This window comes from Corticium candelabrum, chromosome 7 (assembly GCF_963422355.1).
Source record: "Corticium candelabrum chromosome 7, ooCorCand1.1, whole genome shotgun sequence".
NCBI lineage: Eukaryota > Metazoa > Porifera > Homoscleromorpha > Homosclerophorida > Plakinidae > Corticium > Corticium candelabrum.
The window spans coordinates 686164-710003 of NC_085091.1; the positions used below are offsets into that span (position 1 = coordinate 686164).

General features: G+C 38.6%; 5 protein-coding genes across 10 annotated transcripts in view; 4 read left to right on the forward strand and 1 right to left on the reverse strand.

The window, feature by feature from the left end:
• Nucleotides 1–3093, forward strand: part of LOC134182166 (myb-like protein X) — a 6756-nt gene extending 3663 nt beyond the window's left edge. For 2 of the 4 annotated variants that reach the window (XM_062649531.1, XM_062649533.1), the window contains exons 6-8: nt 385–2274; nt 2332–2373; nt 2865–3093. In XM_062649531.1, the coding sequence (XP_062505515.1) occupies nt 385–2274; nt 2332–2373; nt 2865–3056 (2124 nt within the window). In that variant the 3' untranslated portion in view covers nt 3057–3093. The remainder of the gene's footprint in view (nt 1–384; nt 2275–2331; nt 2374–2864) is intronic. The other 2 variants (XM_062649532.1, XM_062649534.1) reach the window with 1 other exon arrangement.
• Nucleotides 3094–5540: 2447 nt separating this feature from the next.
• Nucleotides 5541–13026, forward strand: LOC134181887 (myeloperoxidase-like). The gene is made up of 6 exons (XM_062649165.1): nt 5541–5644; nt 5709–5807; nt 7952–8257; nt 9100–10968; nt 12664–12810; nt 12874–13026. Exons 1-6 carry the CDS (start codon nt 5590–5592, stop codon nt 12948–12950), a joined length of 2553 nt encoding a protein of 850 aa, XP_062505149.1. The 5' UTR covers nt 5541–5589; the 3' UTR covers nt 12951–13026.
• LOC134181890 (selenoprotein K-like) lies at nt 12965–14827 on the reverse strand. The gene is made up of 5 exons (XM_062649170.1): nt 14785–14827; nt 14610–14730; nt 14462–14548; nt 13318–13407; nt 12965–13220 (listed from the first exon to the last, which is right to left on the reverse strand). The coding sequence occupies exons 1-5, from the start codon at nt 14801–14803 to the stop codon at nt 13217–13219; spliced, it is 321 nt and encodes a 106-aa protein (XP_062505154.1). The 5' UTR covers nt 14804–14827; the 3' UTR covers nt 12965–13216.
• LOC134181888 (threonylcarbamoyladenosine tRNA methylthiotransferase-like) lies at nt 14821–23215 on the forward strand. 3 transcript variants are annotated; one of them, XM_062649168.1, is made up of 11 exons: nt 14821–14837; nt 14910–15162; nt 16253–16434; nt 16627–16796; nt 20026–20129; nt 20194–20360; nt 20776–20921; nt 21306–21366; nt 21424–21606; nt 21684–21767; nt 22817–23215. In XM_062649168.1, exons 2-11 carry the CDS (start codon nt 15045–15047, stop codon nt 23114–23116), a joined length of 1515 nt encoding a protein of 504 aa, XP_062505152.1. In that variant the 5' UTR covers nt 14821–14837; nt 14910–15044; the 3' UTR covers nt 23117–23215. The 3 variants fall into 3 exon arrangements, with proteins under 3 accessions (XP_062505152.1, XP_062505150.1, XP_062505151.1); XM_062649166.1 differs by lacking the exon at nt 14821–14837 and having other exon boundaries at nt 14899–15162; XM_062649167.1 differs by lacking the exon at nt 14821–14837 and having other exon boundaries at nt 14899–15162; nt 20197–20360.
• On the forward strand, nt 18133–20019 carry LOC134181889 (NADH-ubiquinone oxidoreductase chain 5-like). Its single transcript, XM_062649169.1, has one exon. It carries the CDS (start codon nt 18277–18279, stop codon nt 19747–19749), a length of 1473 nt encoding a protein of 490 aa, XP_062505153.1. The 5' UTR covers nt 18133–18276; the 3' UTR covers nt 19750–20019.
• Nucleotides 23216–23840: the final 625 nt, after the last annotated feature.

The window sequence follows — 23840 nt, forward strand, 5'->3', positions numbered from 1 at the left end:
ATTTATTTATTTGTTTATTTTTTTTTATTATTTATTTGTTTATTTGTTTGTTTGTTTTTGTTTGTTTATTTATTTGTTGTTTGTTTATTTATTTGTTTGTTTGTTTATTTATTTGTTTATTTGGTTGTTTGCTTATTTTGTTCATTTATTTATTTGTTTATTTGTTTGTTTGTTTGTTTGTTTATTTATTTGTCTATTTGTTTGTTTTTGTTTGTTTATTTATTTGTTTATTGTTTGTTTGTTTGTTTGTTTATTTATTTATTTGGTTGTTTGCTTATTTTGTTTATTTGTTTGTTTGTTTGTTTATTTGTTTGTTTGTCTGTTTTTGTTTATTCATTAATTTTTTGTTTGTTTGTTTGTGCTGTTATGTTGTATTGATTGTAGGCTGTTATTGATAAGATTAAAAAACAACCTGAACATGATGTCAAGCAACATCATAAACCACCAACACTCACACATAGAACAGCAGATGACAAGCAAGGCAATGTTGCTCATTCCGAGCGTCTGACACACAACAAACAACAAGGATATCAACGAAACGCAGCTACTACAGACACAAGAGAGGTAATTCCTGGTGTTCACCATCAACAGGTAAAGTCAAAGGATGACGGTACTTTACCTCAGCAACACAAAGATGTCGATGATGATCACGAAGAGAAACATGAAACTGCAGTTGATGCAGAAACAGAGAGAGAAAAAGATGGTGGAGATGCAGTGAATGTAAGAAATAGCATTAAAGTGCGTAAAGGTGATGAGGAGAGTGAGAGTAAAGACGTTGAAGATGTTGATGATAAGAAAGAGGAAGAGCAAGTTACAGTACCTGCAGTAGTTGAGGTGAAAAAAGAGCAAGATCTTGATATCAATGGAGAAGGTGGTGAAAGGGAGGAAACTGATGACAACAATGGCAACGAGAAGGAAGGAAAAGAAGAAGAACATTCAGACGAAGGAGATGAAAGACGTACTAATCAACAGCAAGACAAAACAAATGAACGTGAGAACGTCGGAATTGTGGATAAAGGTGGTGAAGGTGATGAAGGTGGCGAAGGTGATGAAAGTGATGAAGCAGTCAGGGAGGTGAAAAAAGAGCAAGATCTTGATATCAATGGAGAAGGTGGTGAAAGGGAGGAAACTGATGACAACAATGGCAACGAGAAGGAAGGAAAAGAAGAAGAACATTCAGACGAAGGAGATGAAAGACGTACTAATCAACAGCAAGACAAAACAAATGAACGTGAGAACGTCGGAATTGTGGATAAAGGTGGTGAAGGTGATGAAGGTGGCGAAGGTGATGAAAGTGATGAAGCAGTCAGGGTTGAAACAAAGTCACAAAGTGATGAACGAGAGCAGAACCCGAGACAGCAATCTGACACTGAGGGGAAAGAGAAGGAGCAGGATTCTGATCAACAATGGGAAGAACAGATGAGACATGAAGAGCAAGCAGACCATGCCATGTGGCAACAACAACCACCAGACAAGAAACAGACATATGATGATGATGATGGTGATGGTGTAACGAAATTTCATGCTGATACAACAAAGGAGAGAGAAGACATTAATGACAGGAAAGTAGATCATGGAGATACTGAAGATACGGCAGAGGAGGGACCAGACATCAATGGGAGAGAAATAGACCATGAAGATGAAGATACTGAAGATCGTTCGAAAGACAAAAAGAGGAACATAGATGAATATGAAGGTAAACTGTCTCCTTTGAATGGAAGAGCAGACGACTCACATGTCACCGAACCAAACAAATACAGCAAAACAGAATCTGAAGAAGATGAAGATGACGAACAGGAGGAACAAGATAGAGACGATACATCAAAGAAAGGTAATGTTATTGTTATACCACACAACATGGATATGGATACAAAACGTTTAGAAGAGGAAGAGGAAGAAGCTGCAGGACAGGAAGAATTTGACAAACAAGAAGATCCAAATCAGGATATAAATGAAGACGGAAAAATAGACAATCAAAATGTCAATCCAGTCAACAGAGATTCTGAGGCTTTATATAACAAGTTTGAAGCAGAGAAACAGCAACATGATGGTGATGGCAACAGAGACAGGGAAGTTGTGACACACGATGATCGATCATGGGAAGAGAATCCAGATGGAGTGGAGAACAAAATGGAAGGCAAAGAAGAAGATGAGAAAGACTATCAAGAAGGGGAAAGACAAGTAGAAGAAGAGGATGAGGATGAGGATGAGGACGAAGACGAGAGAGGACGAGATGACAACGACCAAAATGCAGGCGATGCTAACAAACATGAGGTCTGTTGTGTGTGTTTGTATTTGTTGGTCTGTTTGTATGATGAAATGATATGACAGAATGATGAAGAGCTGCTGCAAGATGATTATGACGAACGAGAGGTGAGTTGCTGAAGCATTGTGAATCTATTGTCACTCTGTTATTTGTCTTATGCAGTGGCTAGTGGCATAGCCAAAGTGTGAGGTCTGGACAAGCAAGGCTAGCTCTAGCCTTGTACAATGTATCATAGTGATAGTACCGTAGCCTTGTGCCATACTTTGGTATCATCATACTTTGGTTCAAAATTTAATTTTTTTACAAATATACAACCACTTTTGGGCAAAGGGCCAACGGCCGCACTCACACATCTTTTAGCTACGCTTCTGCCTTTTAGTATTTATGTTATGTAATAATATATTTATATATTTATGTTATATAATAATATATTTACATATTTACGTATTACACTTTCCCAATTAGCTGGAAACTTTCAATACAAAAATAAAATATAAAAATTTAAAATTAAAATTAAGTTTTATGTATTTAAATAAATATATTTGTTTTCATGTATATTTGGTGTCACCAATTTAATTTTTTGTGTTGCTGTTTGTAGGCAGGTGGCGATGTGAATAAGGAACTGGCAGGAAATAATGACAACAAACATGACAATGGTGATTATGAGGACGAGGCTGACAATTTGGGCAACGAACATGAAGAGGAGGAGGAAGAGGAAATGAAAGAGGATGATAATACTGATAATGACAGAAACACCTTTGATCAGCAAGAAAGACATAGAGAAATGTAGTAGACAGTAAAAATCAATTCACTTCTTATCAAGCTTATTGCTGGTTTATATCAATGAGGCAATGGCTTTGGAATCCCAGACCATGAGTGAGCACATGGATAGTTGTTTGTTGTTAACATGTATCATACGATATCATATTACATCATACTATTGGGTTGTATAAAACTGTTTGTTTGTATGTTTGTGTGTATGTATGTATGTATGTATGTATGTCAGACATTTTTAATTTTTCCTATTTTTGTTTGCTGTTTGCCTGTCTGTCTGGTTTGCATGACTGTTTGTCTGTTTGTTGTCTGTCTGTCTGTCTGTCTGTCTGTCTGTCTGTCTGTGTCTGTCTGTCTGTCATATAATATATTTTCATACATGACTACTATTACAAACTATGTTCATGGCTAACAAGCTGTGCTACTGCTTTAAAGCCTTTTCTGGCCATAACTACTAAGCTAATGAATAAAAAACTGTGTAAGGAAGTCATCTATATCTATATTTCTATTGTCATTGGAAGTTAATGTCAATATCTTCTTGCAGATCGTCTTTGCATTGCACTTCTGCAGCGTTGTCGAAAAGCGTTTTCGCCAATAACACATAAATGCCTTAGAATTGTGATTCCCTGCGTCGTCGGTTGATCTTTGCGAAAGCTCCTGGAGGTACTTGGTCGCTTCATCACCCCAACGGCCAAAATGTTCCATAACAAGAGGGACAAACTTCATAGATGCCATCTGTCTGTCTGTGTGTGTCTGTCTGTCTGTCTGTCTGTCTGTGTCTGTCTGTCTGTCTGTGTCTGTCTGTCTGTCTGTCTGTCTGTCTGTGTCTGTCTGTCTGTCTGTCTGTCTGTCTGATTGTGGTCATGATTTGGATGAATACGAATACCATCTTTTAACCTGTAAATATGGGGTGGACCTGTGTGGTCTCACAATTCAGTCTTAAATGGGTGGAGTGAATGCCTGTCTGACCTTCACCTTCCCCATCAAACAGAACCAAGACATGAATACATCAATACTGAAGACCGTCCAGACTTTACAATGTTTGATCCAAATACTGGACAGAATTTGGATATTGATGTGTCCCTGGCTCATCGATGGAGTCAGGACATTATTAGGAGGGCTAGCAAGGAAAATGGTCATGCTACCGCAACAAAAGAAGAAAAGAAAATGAAAAAATATTGAGAAGAGTTTGTTCCAGGAGGATATGTATCAAGATGTGTTCCTCTTGTGATAAAACATTTTGGGAGGTGGCCGGGGCACGAAGGCAGAAAATTTTTTGCAGCATTTGTCACAACAGTCAGCAAATCCAGAAGCCAATTTTAATGCTTCCATGTTCATGTCGTATTGGAGAAAAAGATTTTCTACAATTCTGCAAAGATGCAATGCCAAAGTTATCCTTAGAAAACTTTCAAAACTGTCACCTAATCATGGTGATTTAGATAGATCATTTGATTTTGACATTCAAAGTCAAGTCCATTAGTTAATGACTTTGTTATTTGCAAGGACTGATTTGTATTTTAAAAATCCTAGCATATGTACAAGTAGAATCGGTATGACAATAAATTATCTGTCTGTGTTTCTGTCTGTTTGTCTGTCTGTCTGTCTGCAGTGGACAATCAGCGAAACTCTATGAGCAAACAAACCAGCAGACAAAGACACGCAAGTGGCAACTAGAGAAGGAGCTGTCGTTAAATGGTAATGTCCCCCAGCCTGTTGGCTGGGTTCTTGTGCACTACGCAGGAGCTATGGGCCGTGCTAAACAATCTCCTGCAGCCTGGCCAGGTGCTCACAGGAGTGCCGACTGCGACGCCAACTGTGGTGTGGGCACCCGAAGTCCCACCTGGACTCCAGTGGCTGATGGACTTTGTCGTAGCTGGAGTCCTTTGCCACCCCAGTCAATGACCAGGTACTCATTTATACTCCTGAGTCAAGAGAAGCAATTGTGTGTAAGTTTCTTGCCCAAGGAAATTAGACCTGCAACCCTGCAAGGTCCCGGATGTAATCACTCCATGAGAGACTCTCTAGCCAACTGAGCTATTGCACCACACACACACACACACACACACACACACACACACGCACACACACACACACACACACACACACACACACACACCACACACACACACACACACACACACACACACACACACACACACTTAGACAAGCAAACAGACAAACTAACACAACAATAATGTATTGACAGACACATATACATACAAACACAAAAAAATAAAAATAAAAATAAAAAATAACAAGGCCTACAATTAATTTACGTTTCATTCTGATTGCTCGTTTTAAAGTGAGCTAAATATTATTTTATAATAATTCTTAAGCATCAGTTAGCGCTAATCGCGTTCGGACACGCAAGGCTACACCCCACGCATGCGTAGTCTCAGTCGAAGCATCAGTCATAACACCGTAAAAGATCAGTCACAACACCGGTAATACTAACGCATTTAGGTCTGCTACTACAATCGCACCAACATTCCACGTACTGCGCATGCGTTATTCTACTCTCCAGTGTCTGTTGTGTTGTCGCTGTCAGCATGCGTCTGCAGCTCATTGCACACCTCCTATTGCTCTGCGCGCTGCAGCATGCGAGTAAAATGCATTGCAAGCGACCGTTCAACACTAATCAACGTCAATTGCAATTTTGTGTGTTAAGGTTGCAGACTGACAGACGAGCAATGGAGCAAGGCGGTGCGGAGAGCGAGAGAGAAGATCGAGAGACGCCAGCGCGTCGTGACGGGATTCGCTGGCAACGGTGAGGCATCTGCTCGCGCGGAATGCAAAACAACTATGTAACATCCCGGATGTGGTGGATGATGACATTAGATCCCGGATGATATGTGACGACATAGTGCGTTAATTAATAGTTGAGTGTGGCAGCTATATGTATTAGTACATGTGGCTTTTTGTTAGTTATGGTGTACAATATAATATAATCTAGAACCATTCTTTGACGTCTTTGACAGACTAGCAGACAGACAGACAAACAAACAGACAAATAGACAAACAAACAGACAAATAGACAGACAGACAGACAGACAAATAGACAGGCAGATAGACAGATAGGCAGACAGACGAATAGGCAGGCAGACAGACAGACAGACAGACAGACAAATAGACAAATAAACAGGTAGACAGACAGAGAAATAGACAGACAGACAAACAGACGGATAGGCAGGCAGACAAATAAACAGGCAGATAGACAGATAGGCAGACAGACAGACAGACAAATAGACAAATAAACAGCTAGACAGACAGACAAATAGACAGGCAGATAGACAGACAAATAGACAGACAGATAGACAGACAAACAAACAGACAAATAGGCAGACAGACAGATAGATAAATAGACAAACAAACAGACAAATAAACAGGCAGGCAGACAGACAGATAGACAAACAGACAAATAACAGGCAGGCAGACAAACAGATAGACGGACAGACATGCAGACAACACATTTGTCAGTCTCTTAGATCTGGATGTCAATTCCGTGTGCTGGGAACAAGTGGCGCTGTCATGACGACTGGGTGGCTTTGGATTGACTTCAATGGTTACCATTTCACCGTTTGCTTTCTTAGCTTCCTGGGTTCATTTCCTCCAATCTTTGTCGTGACGTTTCCATGGATTGGAGAATTTAGTGGCTAATATTCTGGTTAGTCCACAAGGTACTGTTGGTCATGATATTTGCCAAGTGCTTCCCCAGGATCAGATATTCATAAGTGGTTGGCAGTCAGAAATTACAACACGATCTGTCACATAATTTGGCCGAATCATTGTCAAATAATGCTCCTACTCCTAAAGATTCAGCTCGGTTACGGTCAATTCAAGGCAAAGGAGCAGGTGCTTGGCTTGATGCTATACCCTCCTCATCTAAGTTTGCAATTGAATCTTGCTATTATCGCTTGGCATCCTTGATGAGGTTAGGATATACGATGCCTTTCAGTTCTTGGTTCAATTTATGTGATTGTGGAAAGTCTCTTGAATCAGATACGGATGGTTACCACTTTCTAACTTGTAAAACTGGTGGTGGCCCTGTTTACACACACAACTCTATAGTGAGAATTATGGAGTGCCTGCCTTGGAAGCTTAAACATCCATCATGTAAATGAAGCACAACATCGTTACTGCAATTCAGACAACCGGCCAGACATTACTGTATTGGACTATCAATCTGGGAAAATCATTGATTTAGATGTCTCAATGGCACATCGTTGGAGTATTGACATTCTATCCAAGGCTTCTCTGTTTGATGGAGCTGCTGCTCTTCGTAGAGAAGAAATCAAAGCCAAAAAGTACTTAAGAGAAATTCTACCGCAAGGTTCCTCACCATCTGCTGTGCCCTTAGTGTTCAAACACTTTGGTCGATGGGATAAGAAAGCGCTAAAATATCTAGACGATCTCTGACATCTCTCAAGAGATGAAAGTGGCCGAAAGAATCCTGCCAACTTTAAATTATTTTGGAGACGTCGTCTTTCTGTTGAACTGCAAAGATGTAATGCTTCAGTAATGTCAAGAAAAGCCTATAACATCCTAGGTGGTCAAAAGCGCAGTTCAGAACTGAACACCTTTCAGTTCTTTGTTCATTAGTTAATAAATAGTCATTGTAAGACCCTGTCAGGGTCAACTGTAGTGTATCGTGTATTAGACTTTTAGTTAAGAGTTGCGTAGTTTGATTTAGCCTGTAATAGTTCCGATTTATGAAAATATATTTCTTTGACTGACAGACAGACAGACAGACAGATAGATGGACAAATGCACAGATGGTCAGGCACTAAAACTATACACACATACATCAACAAACCATCTTTTTGCTCACACTCTAACATATTGGATATGATGTGATATCTTAACAGCAAAGGTTGTTCTCGTGCTGTGTGTTGTACTATTTCTTGTCTACAGACGTGCATGTCGAGAGTCCCCTCGGACCTGCCGTGGCAACACATTCTGCACTGAAAACTGCAACTCCTGAGGCAGAGATGAAATCAGACGGAGCTCTACTGGCAACGAGAAGTTTGTTTGAACTTCAGAGTTTGACCAATCACACTGGCAGTTTGGAGGAGTTGCAGGCGGACGTTATTCAAGAATTACCAAATCGATTGGAAACTCTGTGTGGTTCATATAGTGTCAATTGCTCGGCTGTTGATGATCGTTTTAGAACGATGAATGGCAGTTGCAATAATCTGTTGCATCCTTCCTGGGGATCAGGTATAGCTGTTTGTTTGCTTGCACGTATGCATGTTTGTTTGTTTGTTTGTGTGTGTGTTTGTCTGTGTGTGTTTGCATGTCTGTCTGTCTGTCTGTCTGTCTGTCTGTCTGTTTGTAATAATCTGTTGCATCCTTCCTGGGATTAGGTATAGCTGTTTGTTTGTCTGTATGTATGTTTGTTTGTTTGTTTGTTTGTGTGTTTGTCTCTGTGTGTATTTGCATGTCTCTGTCTGTCTGTCTGTCTGTCTGTCTGTCCATCTGTCTGTCTGTCTGTCTGTCTGTCCATCTGTCTGTTTGTCTGTCTGTCTGTCTGTCTATTTGTCTGTCTCTCTCTGTCTGTCTGTTTGTAATAATCTGTTGTATCCTTCCTGGGATTAGGTATAGCTGTTTGTTTGCCTGTACGTATGCATGTTTGTTTGTTTGTTTGTTTGTGTGTTTGTCTCTCTGTGTGTTTGCATGTCTTTGTTTGTCTGTCTGTCTGTCTGTCCGTCTGTTTGTCTGTCTGCCTGTCCGTCTATTTGTCTGTCTGCCTATGATTGTCTGTTTGTCTGTCTACTGTCTGTCTGTCTGTCTGTCTCTGTCTGTGTGTCTGTTTGTTTGTGTGTTTGTCTCTCTCTCTCTCTCTCTGTGTTTGCGTGTCTCTGCTTGTCCGTCTGTCTGTCTGTCTGTTTATATGTCTGTCTGTCTGTCTGTCTATTTGTCTGTGTCTCTGTCTGTGTCTCTGTCTGTGTCTCTGTCTATGTCTCTGTGTTGTGTCCATCTAATTGTTTACATTTACATTTGTTTATGCTAATCTTTCTATCTTTCCACACACCAACACAACCCTATCTATTGAATTTCAGCCAACAACGCATACAAGAGATACCTCGCTGCCGTCTACGACGACGGCATATCCGCTCCACAAGGAACAAAGACCAGAAACCTCCCATCCCCTCGATACATCAGCCTACAACTATCACACGACGTCAGCCACGCCGCACACAACCACACGCTCATGCTGATGCAGTGGGGCCAATTCCTCGATCACGACATCACGCACACTCCCGCACACGACGCAACCAAGTCGTGCGGCACGTCATGCAGACAAACCACGTCGTGTTTTCCGATCAAAATTGCAGCTTCGGATCCACTTTTTCGACTTCGATGTCTCGCGTTTGGGAGATCCACGGCTTCATGTGAGGCGAACAGAGCGATCACACGCTCACAGTTAAACAGCATTACGTCATATATTGATGCATCGAATGTCTACGGCTCGTCAGAACGAGAACTGATGGAGCTACGTGACGTCAACTCGATTGGCTTGTTGAGAGTTTTGCCTCTTCGCTACACGACGTCGTCGAAGAGCTCCTTGCCTCATCAGTCGTCATCCGACCCACTTTCTTCACTCTGTCGTTGCCGTTGTGGGTCGCCACAGAGCGACTGTTTCAAAGCGGGTGACATACGAGCGAACGAAGTCGTCTCTCTGACTGCGATGCACACCATCTGGCTACGAGAGCACAACCGAATCGCCACCAAGTTGTCGATGCTAAACAAGTGTTGGGATGGCGATCGAGTGTTTTACGAGACGCGGAAGATAGTTGGAGCGATGATGCAACAGATTACGTACAGCGAGTATCTACCGGTCATTCTGGGAAAATTGGGAATGAAAAGATACGGAATCAAAATCCATCGACTTCATGCTCCTCGTTCGTTCTACGATCGGGATCTCAATGGAGGAATCGCGAACGTGTTTGCGACTGCCGCGTTCCGTTTCGGTCACTCACAGTTGAGGAACGAGTTCGCTCGACGAGGTCACGGATACTACAACCTTCACCGACCGTTTCGTCTCAACGCCAGCTTCTTCTGTCCGCATTCGATGTACGACATGTCGACTGGCGGCGTCGACTCGATCCTTCGTGGACTCCTGATGACGTCACCACAGAGTGTTGATCTCCATGTTGCAACAACCGTCACATCTCACTTGTTCGCTGACCCTCCCGGCAGCCCGGGATTCGATCTCTTCGCTTTGAATGTGCAACGAGGACGCGACCATGGGATCCCGTCGTACACACACTGGCGGCATCACTGTGGACTCGATGTCGCCACGATGACGACATTCGATGCGTTACGCTCAGATATACCCAACGACACGATCAACACACTGAAGTCTGTTTACCACTCGGTTGAACACATTGACCTTTTTGTTGGCGGTTTAGCCGAGAATCACGTCGACGATGCATCCGTTGGTCGTACGTTCCGATGCATTTTGGGACGTCAGTTTCGTGAGCTTCAACGAGGCGATCGATTCTGGTATGAAACACATGGCCAGTTCACTCCCCGTCAGCTGAAGGAAATCAAGAAAGTCACGCTAGCGAAAGTCGTATGCACAAACGGAGATCTAATTGACGAGATACAGCCACACGCATTCATGAAAATGGGAAACGAGATGAACAAGGCGACGTCGTGTTCCGAACTTTCAGATATGAATTTGAAGGCGTGGAAGAAGAAGGGATGTCAGTTGAGACAGACGACGGAGTATTTGGGTGTGAATGAGTGCGTGCGTGGTAGCTGGGAGGTGTGGAGTGAGTGGAGCGAGTGTAGCAGGTCGTGTGGTATTGGTGAGCGGATGAGGATGAGGAGATGTAATGACAGCTGTCTGAGATGTGACGATGGATTTTATCTCGATTCCAAGTGTTGTGTTGGAGCGTGTGTGGCTAGTCAGGAAGTTGCAGGTTCGTTGGTGTGACGTTGAGTTGTGTGGCTCGGGTGTTTGGTCGTTGGTGGGTGTGAGGTTTGTGTACAGACTTATCAGCAAACGAGAGAGTTTGTAGATAGACAGACAGATAGGTAGACAGACACACAGACAGGTAGACAGGTAGACAGACAGGTAGACAGACAGACAAACAGGTAGACAGGTAGACAGGTAGACAGACAGGTAGACAGACAAACAGACAGGTAGACAGACAGACAAACAGTCTGTCTGTCTCTCTGTCTGTCTGTCTTTGTATGACATTCATCTGTTTGTCTGTATCTGTTTGACTGTCTATTGGTCTGTCTGCCCATTCACTTGTTTGTTGTTTATCTGTCCATCTCTATGCAGTCTTGTGTTCTTACCATCTGTCTGTCTGTCTGTCTGTCAATGTGTCTTTCGAATCTGTTTGTGTATGTGTCTGTCTGTCTGTCTATGTGTCTGTCTGTCTATGAGTCTGTCTGTCTATGTGTCTGTTTGTCTGTTTATGTGTCTGTCTATGTGTCTGTCTGTCTGTTTGTCTGTCTGTCTGTGTGTCTGTCTATGTGTCTATCTGTCTGTCTGTCTATGTGTCTGTCTATCTACATGTCTGTCTGTCTATGTGTCTGTCTGTCTATGTGTCTGTTTGTCTGTCTGTCTGTCTATGTGTCTGTCAATTTCATTTATTGAAACACAAACTCTACGTTACATTTCTAACACTAAATACAAGAAATCTACTGAGTTCAGCTTTAGTTTAATGCAAAGTACTTTGATAGTCTCTATTGTGTATGTTCTCATCTTCTTCTCCAGGGAAGACACGTGTCAGCTTGTGGAGGATGACTCTAGCGTTGCATCGGTGTAATATTATTGAGAATTTTTTTCTCCCAAAACCTCTAAGTCACCTTCATTTGTATAGCCTTCAGACATAGTTGTGTATGACTCTGGGTGTAGCTATGACCTTGATGTGGCTATGGCTCATCCTTTCAGCCAAGACGCTTTAAAGCAGGCAGCTTTAGAGGAAGGTTTTGCTGCAGCAAGAAGGGAGGAAAGGAAGATGATCAAATACGAAAAACAACAACTTGCTGGCAATACATCAAGCCTCAATTTCACTCCTCTGGTATTTGAACATTTTGGAACTTGGGGATCAGAAGCTACCAACTATCTAAACAAACTAGCCAGAAGATCAAGAGATATTGAAGGCTATACAAATGAAGCTGACTTTAGAGGTTTTTGGACAAAAAAATTCTCAATAATATTACAACGATGCAACGCTAGAGTCATCCTCCACAAGCTGACATGTGTCTGTCTGTCTGTCTGTCTACATGTCTGTCTGTGTCTGTTTGTCTGTCTATGTGTCTGTCTACATGCCTGCCTGTCTGTCTGTCTATGTGTCTGTCTGTCTGTCTGTTTACATGTCTGTCAATGTGTCTCTTAAGTCAGTCTTATGCCTGACTGTTGTTTGTCTTTCAGTCTGTCTGTCTGTCTACATGTCATCTGTCTGTCTATGCGTCATGTCTGTCTGTCTATGTGTCTGTCTGTGTCTGTCTATGTCTGTGAGGCATTCTACCTATTGTCTGTCTCACCCTCTGTCCATCTGTTACTCACATCTCACTCAACCATCATACACATTCACCATTTCTCCACATCACCAGGTGTCCTACTTCCTTAACACGTTTACTAAACATCCTTTCACTTCCAGCTTGTTGCTCCTCTTGGTCTCCATGGAGCTCGTGCAGCAGGAAATGTGCAGGTGGTACACGCACACGCCGTAGACACTGCAACCGAGAACGATGCCCCAACAGACACACAAAGGACAAACAACCATGCAACGTGAAATCGTGTCCTGGTAAGACACAAGCAACAATCCGAGCCACTGAGTGACTTTGATTGTCACGTTCGTTTGTCGTAGTTGCCAACTTTGACCTGTTCCGGTCGGGCAGACCCTTCAGTTTCATAACAAGGGAGCAAACGCGATCACACACGTAATCACAAACGTCACAGCAATGAGAAAACGTCGATTTCTGCATGTTTATTATTATTTCATCACTATGGTTTTGTCATCTAGTTGATATTAATGAAGCTAATTAATTGAGTTGTAATGAGGAGTGTTGTCTGGGTTTCTGTTGTGTTTCGGTCATACGTGGTCCTCTAAGAAGCTTCCCATGTAGACGTCATGTGCCTCACTGTCGTGAGTCAACAGCAACCGAGACAGAGGGGGAGACGCCTGAGTGTGAAGGGTCACATCCAGGCATTTACCTGGAAGATATGAAAAGTCAGTAAGTGTGTGTGTGTGTGTGTGTGTGTGTGTGTGTGTGTGTGTGTGGAAGGGTCAGCCGTGTAGTCTGTGTTCAACCTTCCTCATCCTCCTCCCATTGGTGGCGGACTGGGTCCACTCTGGCCTCCTCGGAAACCTCCCATTCTTCGTCGTGGACCCGATGACGGTCTATCAAAATTATGCATATTACAAGAGTTGATGTACTGTGAGATGCATCCCTCCAATACAATAGTCTAATGTATTGTGAGATGTATCCCTCCAATACAATAGTCTAGTGTATTGTGAGACGCATCCCTCCAATACAATAGTCTAGTGTATTGTGAGATGCATCTCTCTCATACAATAGTCAAGTGTATTGTGAGATGCATCCCTCCAATACAATAGTCTAGTGTATTGTGAGATGCATCCCTCCAATACAATAGTCTAGTGAATTGTGAGATGCATCCCTCCAATACAATAGTCTAATGTATTGTGAGATGCATCCCTCCAATACAATAGTCTAGCGTATTGTGAGATGCATCTCTCCAATACAATAGTCTAGTGTATTGTGAGATGCATCCCTCCAATACAATAGTCCAATGTATTGTGAGATGCATCCCTCCAATACAATAGTCTAGTGAATTGTGAGATGCATCCCTCCAATACAATAGTCTAATGTATTGTGAGATGCATCCCTCCAATACAATAGTCTAGCGTATTGTGAGATGCATCTCTCCAATACAATAGTCTAGCGTATTGTGAGATGCATCCCTCCAATACAATAGTCTAATGTATTGTGAGATGCATCCCTCCAATACAATAGTCTAATGTATTGTGAGATGCATCCCTCCAATACAATAGTCTAATGTATTGTGAGATGCATCCCTCCAATACAATAGTCTAGTGAATTGTGAGATGCATCCCTCCAATACAATAGTCTAATGTATTGTGAGATGCATCCCTCCAATACAATAGTCTAATGTATTGTGAGATGCATCCCTCCAATACAATAGTCTAATGTATTGTGAGATGCATCCCTCCAATACAATAGTCTAATGTATTGTGAGATGCATCCCTCCAATACAATAGTCTAATGTATTGTGAGATGCATCCCTCCAATACAATAGTCTAGTGAATTGTGAGATGCATCCCTCCAATACTATAACCTCCATTCTCTATAACATCCAAACTACTGACTACTGTGATACTCTACTTCATCCCTCCATTTCCATATAAACCTCACCCTCCTCCTCCTCCTCCAGGTCGTCTGTAGTCTGTTGTATATCCGCTGCCTTTCTTCGTCAAGTTAGGCTTGAACATTGTATGAAAACTATCACACAACAACAAGTGCTAACACCACACCACACGCATCAAACAACAAGAGAGCGTACAACAAGACAATGAAGTTGACAATCGCCCAAAACCAGTCAGTGACGACAGTCGGACGGAGACGGTCCCATGATGATGGAGCAGATGACGGAGATGACAAATCGTTGCCACCCAAAGTACGACCTTTCAAACAACGCATCTTACAATCCAAAATTCTGAGACAAACCACCAACTCACTTTCAGACACGTAAGACATGGATGTATGACGTCATTCATCAATTGATATTAACGTACGTTAACATTCGTACTCCTTATTAACGCGCGTTAAGCATTGTTCTCCCGTATGTTTCGTACTAATGCAGAACGTGAGCGATATCGAGGATATTGTGACTGGCGAAGATAATGGAGATAGGAAACCAAACAGGAGAAATGTGTTGCCAAAGCGTCTTAGAAGACGAGAAGCTTTGTGTGAGAAGAGTCACGTGACCCCATCTCTTATGTCGAATATCCCGGCTATGGAAAAGGTTTACATCAAGACGTGGGGTTGTTCACATAACAATAGCGATGGAGAATACATAGCTGGACAACTATCTGCATTTGGTTATTTTATAACAGGTACCCGTACATTGATTTAATAATTTAATTAATTAATTAGATAAATAAGTTTATATTAATGAGTTTATTTACTATTGTGTATATATTTGATGTGATTTTTATTTAATTTATACGTATATTACGTTAATTTATATATTAATATTTTAATTAATTATTTAGATGAATAAGTTTATATTAATGAATTTATTTAGTATAGTAGTTTGAAGATAACATGTACAGGCAGTTAGTATTGATGTATCTATATGTTGCGATTTTTATTTAATTTATACATTACATTAATTTATATTTAATTTTTTACTAATTTATATTTAATTTATATATTAATTTATATTTAATTTATATATTAATTTATATTTAATTTATATATTAAATTAGATTTAATTTATATATTAATTTATATATTAATTTATATTTAATTTATATATTAATTTACATTTTAATTTATGTATTGATTTATATTTATGTTTTATTTATATCTTAATTTATATATTAATTTAGATTTAATTTATATATTAATTTATACATTAATTTATATTTAATTTATATTTTATTTTATATTATCTATTAATGTATTAATCCTAACCCATAACCCTAATCCTAATTTATTCATTACATTAATTTATGTTTAATTTATATATTAATATTTTAATTAATTATTTATATAAATTAGTTTATATTAATAAGTTTATTAATATAATAATTTAAATTCAATTATTTATTTTAATCACAATTGTTGTACAGTGTAGCAATGTGTTGCCAGTATTGTTGTAGTTAAAGCTATTGATATCAATGAAGTTGTTATAACATTATTTATTATAAATGAAAGAACCAAATAATTTTTATACAATTATTGAGTTTAATACTTAATTAATTAAATATAGAGTACATGTACATGCATTCAGTATTATATATTTAATTATATGATGTGATTATATTGAATTAGTTTAATAAATTATTTTAAGTAATCAATAATAATTAGCATAATAAATTAATTAAATTATTTTAATTAATCAATAATAATCAACAGAATAAATTAAATATATTAATTAATTTGTAGTTAGTTGATATTAATGTAAGATGACGTCTTTAGATGATCCTGAATTGTCTGACCTGTGGGTGCTTAACAGTTGCACTGTCAAGAATCCATCTGAAGACAGCTTCATAAATGCGGTTCAAAAGGCACACGAGCTAAACAAACACATCGTTCTTGCTGGTTGTGTCCCACAAGCTCAGAAGGATCACAAAATGTTGAAAGGTTTATCAGCGATCGGCGTAAGAATGTTTGTTGATGCAGATGGTGTCGGTCATAGTTTGATTGATTGTGTGTGTGTGTGTGTGTGTGTGTGTGTGTGTGTGTGTGTGTGTGTGTGTGTGTGTATGTGTCACTGTGTGTGTGTGTGTGTGTGTGTGTGTGTGTGTGTGTGTGTGTGTGTGTGTGTGTGTGTGTGTGTGTGTGTAAACCAGGTGCAACAGATTGATCGGATTGTTGACGTCGTGGAAGAGACACTGAAGGGAAATACTGTGAGATTATTTGGGAGTAAGAGACAGAATGGGAGACGAGTGGGCGGGGCAGATTTGTCGTTGCCAAAAATCAGGAAAAATCCTTTGATTGAGATAATTGCTATCAACACGGGGTGAGGAAACCATGTTTGATGATTTGTGGGTTTGTGTGTTGTGGCATCTTGTTATGCAATGCACACTTCTTCAGTGACCAATATAACGTTTTGCAGTCAGCCGGCAAATGTCAGATCACAATCAAAATTTGATCGGCCGTATAAGAGTTTTGATTGGCCATGCATAAATAAATGTACCTTGTACCTTGATCTCTTATGCACCAAATGAATATTTCAGAAAAGCCAAGGAACTTAAAGCCTTAGATTCACAGACTAAAGCGTGCCCTACGCTAGAATCCCAATCATGAATGGTAGCAAACATTTTTGGAACAGTACTGTACACATAAGTCATGTTCATAAATTCTATATTAGACTGACCTATTTTGAAAGAAGCTATCGAAGAACAAGCAATGCTGAACTCTCACATATTAATTAACATTAGTCATGGTTTTGCAAGGACCATGATAGTATGGAGGACGCAACAGCTTCAGCTTGCTCTTCCAACTGCTCACATACATTCTGGCAAAGTTTGACATGATCCTTCTCACATCCAGTTAGTGTCACAGACGCAGCACGAAAGGAACAGTTGCCATCACCCTCCACCGCGACTGGTTGATGAGTAGACGGATCATCACTAGGATAGAGCTGAGCAGCAACTAGATCACATACTAAGCTCATTCTGATGCAGCCGGATGTTTATCAAAAACAAGACAGATAATCCCGGATACTTAGCGAGGTTAGCGCCAACTAAAATTTTCTAGCTAGCGAGCGTCACTCTAACAAGTGTTTGCGCCTGTGTAGGACGCATATCTCTGCTATGGCTGCTGATGTCTACTACCTTTTAGTTGCATGACGTTAACAATGGTCGAATATTGGGACCTTTGAACATTGTTAGTTTCAGAATAGAAGGTCAAAAGACTTGGGCATACTTGCGTGTAAGAAGATCTGTTAGAGTACGCAAAGGTTACTAAAGATCTTACGAGGGTCACTAAATAAAACATCTGGTGAAACCGCAGTCTCATTAGCACTTCCTGTGTAAATGGTCATGTTAAGTTGCTAGACTAGAGTAGATCATGAGCACAGAGTAAGGAGCTCTCTTTAGCTCATATTGCAACAAATAACACCTTGTAACATAATTACAGATAAGACAATAACAACCTAACATTATTAGTGGTTACAGCAACTTAGATATGCTACGCACATGTCATATGACACCTTCTGAGAACAATTTCACGCAAAAGGAACAGCCCCATGCTATGACAACCTCGGCTCAACGCAATTAGACATTGATTGGCCAATGTCAGGCTATAAAAAAATTATGCCGGCCAAACGTCACATTTAGTCGGCTGTTGGCCGATGGCCGGCAGTTATGTTGGTCTCTGCTTCTTGGCCTCAACTGTGCCCATTTAATGCCTCAGTTGTTTTTGTTGTTTGCTAGCATGTCAGTCAGTGGTTTGTTTGTTTGTTTGTTTGCTTATCTCTATTATTTTGTGATAAATTTATGTTTGTTGACTGGTTGTTTTGTTGTTTATTTGCTTATTTGTTTATTTGTTTGTTTATTTATTTGTCTATTTGTTTGTTTATTTGTTTGTTTATTTGTTTGTCTATTTGTTTGTCTATTTGTTTGTTTATTTGTTTGTCTATTTGTTTGTCTATTTGTTTATTTATTTGTTTATTTATTTGTTTGTCTATTTGTTTGTTTATTTGTTTGTTTATTTGTTTGTTTATTTGTTTGTTTATTTGTTTGTCTATTTGTTTGTCTACTTGTTTGTTTATTTGTTTGTTTATTTGTTTGTCTATTTGTTTATTTATTTATTATTTGTTTGTTTATTTGTTTGTTTGTTTATTTGTTTGTTTGTTTATTTATTTGTTTATTTGCTTATTTGTTTGTTTGTTTGTTTGTTTACTTGTGTGTTTATTTGTTTGTCTATTTGTTTGTCTACTTGTTTGTTTATTTGTTTGTTTATTTATTTGTTTGTTTATTTGTTTGTTTATTTGTTTGTTTATTTGTTTGTTTATTTGTTTGTTTATTTGTTTGTCTATTTGTTTGTCTACTTGTTTGTTTATTTGTTTGTTTATTTGTTTGTCTATTTGTTTATTTATTTATTATTTGTTTGTTTATTTGTTTGTTTGTTTATTTGTTTGTTTGTTTATTTATTTGTTTATTTGCTTATTTGTTTGTTTATTTGTTTGTTTGTTTATTTGTTTGTTTATTTATTTGTTTATTTGCTTATTTGTTTGTTTGTTTGTTTGTTTACTTGTGTGTTTATTTGTTTGTCTATTTGTTTGTCTACTTGTTTGTTTATTTGTTTGTTTATTTATTTGTTTGTTTATTTGTTTGTTTATTTGTTTGTTTATTTGTTTGTTTATTTGTTTGTTTATTTGTTTGTTTATTTGTTTGTCTATTTGTTTGTCTACTTGTTTGTTTATTTGTTTGTTTATTTGTTTGTCTATTTGTTTATTTATTTATTATTTGTTTGTTTATTTGTTTGTTTGTTTATTTGTTTGTTTGTTTATTTATTTGTTTATTTGCTTATTTGTTTGTTTGTTTGTTTGTTTACTTGTGTGTTTATTTGTTTGTCTATTTGTTTGTCTACTTGTTTGTTTATTTGTTTGTTTATTTGTTTGTCTATTTGCTTGTTTATTTGTTTGTTTATTTGTTTGTCTATTTGTTTATTTATTTGTTTATTTATTTGTTTGTCTATTTGTTTGTCTATTTGTTTGTTTATTTGTTTGTCTACTTGTTTGTCTATTTGTTTGTTTATTTGTTTGTTTATTTGTTTGTCTATTTGTATGTTTATATGTTTGTCTGTTTGTTTATTTATTTATTTGTTTATTTAAATGTTTATTTATTTGTTTGTTTACTTATATGTTTATTTGTTTGTTTATTTGTTTGTTTAGATTTTTTGTTTATTTATTTGTTTATTTGTTTATTTGTTTGTTTGGTTATTTATTTGTTTATTTGTTTGTTTAGATTTTTTGTTTATTTATTTGTTTATTTGTTTGTTTGTTTATATTTTGTTTATTTGTTTATTAATTAAATTTCTTCATCATTATTTGTTGTTTATTTATTTGTTTGTTTTTGTTGTTTGCTTATTTATATATTTATTCTGTACATCATCTCTCTGTCGCTTTATTTGTTGTCCACCTACCTACCTACCTACCTACCTACCTACCTACCTACCTACCTACCTACCTACCATCTTTCACTCAAAAATGTTTTATTTAATTTCTTGTATTTCTTGTTCAGCTGCCTCAACAACTGCACTTACTGCAAGACCAAACAGTCAAGAGGTGATCTAGCCAGTTACCAACCAGAGGAGATCATATCAAGGGCCAGGCAGTCGTTTGAAGGTAAAAACATGTTGTCAGTTGTTGTGGCAGGAAACGGTGTGATGGTGTCGTTCATGTGCCACAGAAGGTGTGCGTGAGATTTGGTTGACAAGTGAGGATACGGGAGCTTATGGGAGGGACATTGGCGTTACGTTGCCGGAACTGTTGAATCGGCTGGTGGAAGTGATTCCTGAGGGAGCAATGCTGAGACTGGGAATGACGAATCCTCCGTATATACTTGATCATTTAGAGGTGGTCTGTCTGTTTGTTTGTTTGTCTGTCTGTCTGTCTGTCTGTCTGTTTGTTTATCTGTCTAGTCGTCTGTCTATCTATCTGTCTGTCTGTATGTCTGTCTTTTTGTTTGTTTGTCTGTCTATTTGGCTGTCTCTTTCTGTTTGTCTGTTTGTCTGTTTCTTTGTCTGTTTGTCCGTCTAGTCGTCTGTCTGTCTTTCTGTTTGTTTGTCTGTCTTTCTGTTTGTCTGTTTGTCTCTGTCTGTCTGTTTGTCCGTCTGTCTGTCTTTTTGTTTGTTTGTCTGTCTATTTGTCTGTGTCTTTCTGTTTGTCTGTTTGTCTGTCTGTCTGTCTGTCTGTCTCTCTGTCTGTCTCTCTGTCTGTCTCTCCGTCTGTTTATCTGTCTGTCTGTGTTCAAATGTTGTGCTGTTTCCAGGAAATGGCACAAATTCTGAGTCATTCTCGTGTCTACTCATTTCTTCACATTCCAGTTCAGTCTGCTTCTGACTCGGTTTTGGCAGACATGAAGCGTGAGTACACGATAGAAGATTTCAAGCACGTGGTGGACTTTTTGAACAAACAGTTAGTACACACAAACACACACACACATACACACACACACACACACACACACACACACACACACACACACACACACACACACATGCTACACATGCACGCACGCAGGCAGACACACACAGACACACACACACACACACACACACACACACACACACACACAACACAGACACACACACACACACACACACACACACACACACACACACACACACACACACACACACACACACACACACACACACATGCTACACATGCACGCACGCAGGCAGACACACACAGACACACACACACACACACACACACACACACACACGACACACACACACACACACACACACACACACACACACACACACACCATCACGTATTGTTTGTTTACTACAGAGTACCCGGTATCACCATAGCAACAGACGTCATCTGCGGCTTTCCAACAGAAACTCCAGAAGTACCTAGTAAATCACATTGATATCAACCATTAAATCACCCAACTTTACTAATTCAGGATTTCTCTACAACACTCAGTCTCGTTCAAGAATACAAATTTCCCAGTCTATTTATCAATCAATTTTATCCTCGTCCCGGCACACCCGCAGCTCGAATGAAACGAATTCCGACTGAAATCGTGAAGCAAAGAACGAGAGAGATATCCAAGCTGTTTCAGTCCTACAAACCGTACGACCACAAGGTGACAGCAGAGAGTTTGTTGAAACGTCCGTTTGTGCAACATTTGTGTGTTTGTGTTGTGTGTGTTGTGTGTGATAGGTTGGGGAGAGGCAGACGGTGTTGGTGACTGAGGAGGCACATGACAGGCGGCATTACGTTGCACACAATAAGTTTTATGAGCAGGTGATGTACACAGGCGATGTGATTGGTTGATTTCAATTATTTTGGAATTGTTTTTGTTTGTTTGTTTGTATTTGTGGCGTGTGCTTGATTGCTGGTGTTTGTCCATTCAATTGTTGTCTGTCTGTTTGTTTGTTTTTTGTTTGTTTGTCTGTCTGTCTATTTGTCTGTCTATTTGTCTGTTTGTTTGTTTTTTGTTTGTTTGTCTGTCTGTCTATTTGTCTGTCTATTTGTCTGTTTGTTTGTCTGTTCGTTTGCCTTCTGCTTGTCTGTCTGTCAGTCTGTTTGTCTGTCTGTCTGTCTGTTTGTCTCTCTGTCAGTCTGTTTGCCTGTCTGTTTGTCTGTTTGTTTGTCTGTCTGTTTGTCTGTCTGTCTGTCTCTCTGTCTGTTTGTCTGTCTGTCTGTTTGTCTGACTGTCAGTGTGTCTGTTTGTTTGTCTGTTTGTCTGTCTGTTTGTCTGTCTGTCCGCCCGTCCGTCTTTCTGTTTGTCTGCCTGTCAGTCTGTTTGTCTGTCTGTTTATTTGTTTGTTTGTCTGTCTGTTTGTCTGTCTGTCAGTCTGTTTGTATGTCTGTTTGTCTGTTTGTTTGTCTGTTTGTTTGTCTGTCTGCTTGTCTGTCTGCTTGTCTGTCTGTCTGTCTGTCTCTGTGTCTGTCTCTCTGTCTGTTTGTCTGTCTGTCTATTTGTCTGACTGTCAGTGTGTCTGTTTGTTTGTCTGTTTGTCTGTCTGTCCGCCCGTCCGTCTTTCTGTCTGTCTGACTGTCTATTCGTTTGCCCGTCTGTCTGTTTGTCTGTTTAGTTGTTTGTTTTCTGTATATTTGTTTGTTTGTCTGTTTCTTTGATTGCTTGTCTGTTTATCTGTCTACATGTTTGTCCATTTCATACCGGACATGCAACGTCTAACTAACAGACCATACCAACAGCTTTTCTAACCCTAAACAATCACAGTTAGTCTACTAAATTTTTACAACCGCACCATCGGTCTCACAGATTCCTGTAGTCCCCACAATCATATTCATGTTTAACGTCAATAATTCCGAACATTCCTTCATAGGTTTTGGTTCCAATGGACGACACATTACTCGGTTGCATGATTGACGTTGAGATTGTTTCAGCCACAAAGCACTCAATGGAGGGCAAACTATGCGGTCTGGCTCTCACGTCGCATTCGTGTTTGCCCCCCTCTCTCGGTCTCGGTGAGATCACCAGCTTGTCAGACAGACTAACACAAACAGGACAGAATAGGTTCGTAATGAAGCAAAGACGATGGAATGTTGGGTCGTCGTTTGTGTGGACGCTGTTGCAGTTGCTTGTGGTGTCAGTTCTGTCTGTCGTTGTGCTAATGTATTGGTGACAAATTTGTTGTCCAATCAGGGCCCTTGTAAATTGTTATTAATTAGACATGGAAATTGAGGGTTTGGGGCTGGAGTAGAATGACAGCATTGAAATGTGGTGATAACGTTTCTTGCAGAATTAAAGTAAATATTAATAATACATGTATTAATATTAATATTTAATTAATAAAATACGTTTAAATTAAAATTAATATAAAATTAATATGAATATTAATAAAATATATTTATATTAAAATTAATATTAATATAAAAATATATGAAAATGCTATTGAAAATTTTTTAATCATTATTAAAATATTAATTTTATCTAAAATTTATAATTTATTTATTTATTTATTTAAATTTAAATGTATTATTTATATACAAAATTATTTATTCATTTTAGTAAATCATTATTACAATATTGATTTATTTAAAATTTATTTATTATATATATACAAAATTGTTTTTTTATTAAAAATCAAATATTTATTTATTATCTATATATCTAATTATTTATTTGTATATATTTACTTTTATTAATTTATATATATATATATAAATAAATAATAAATAAATTTTTAAATATATTAATAAAAAATAAATGAATAAAAATAATTAATTATATATTTATATACAAAATTGTTTGTTTATTTATTAAAAATTAAATATTTATCTATTATCTGTTTGATCAAAAACAAATGAACCAATTGCAAAGTCTCATTAGGTCAAATTCCCTAGAAT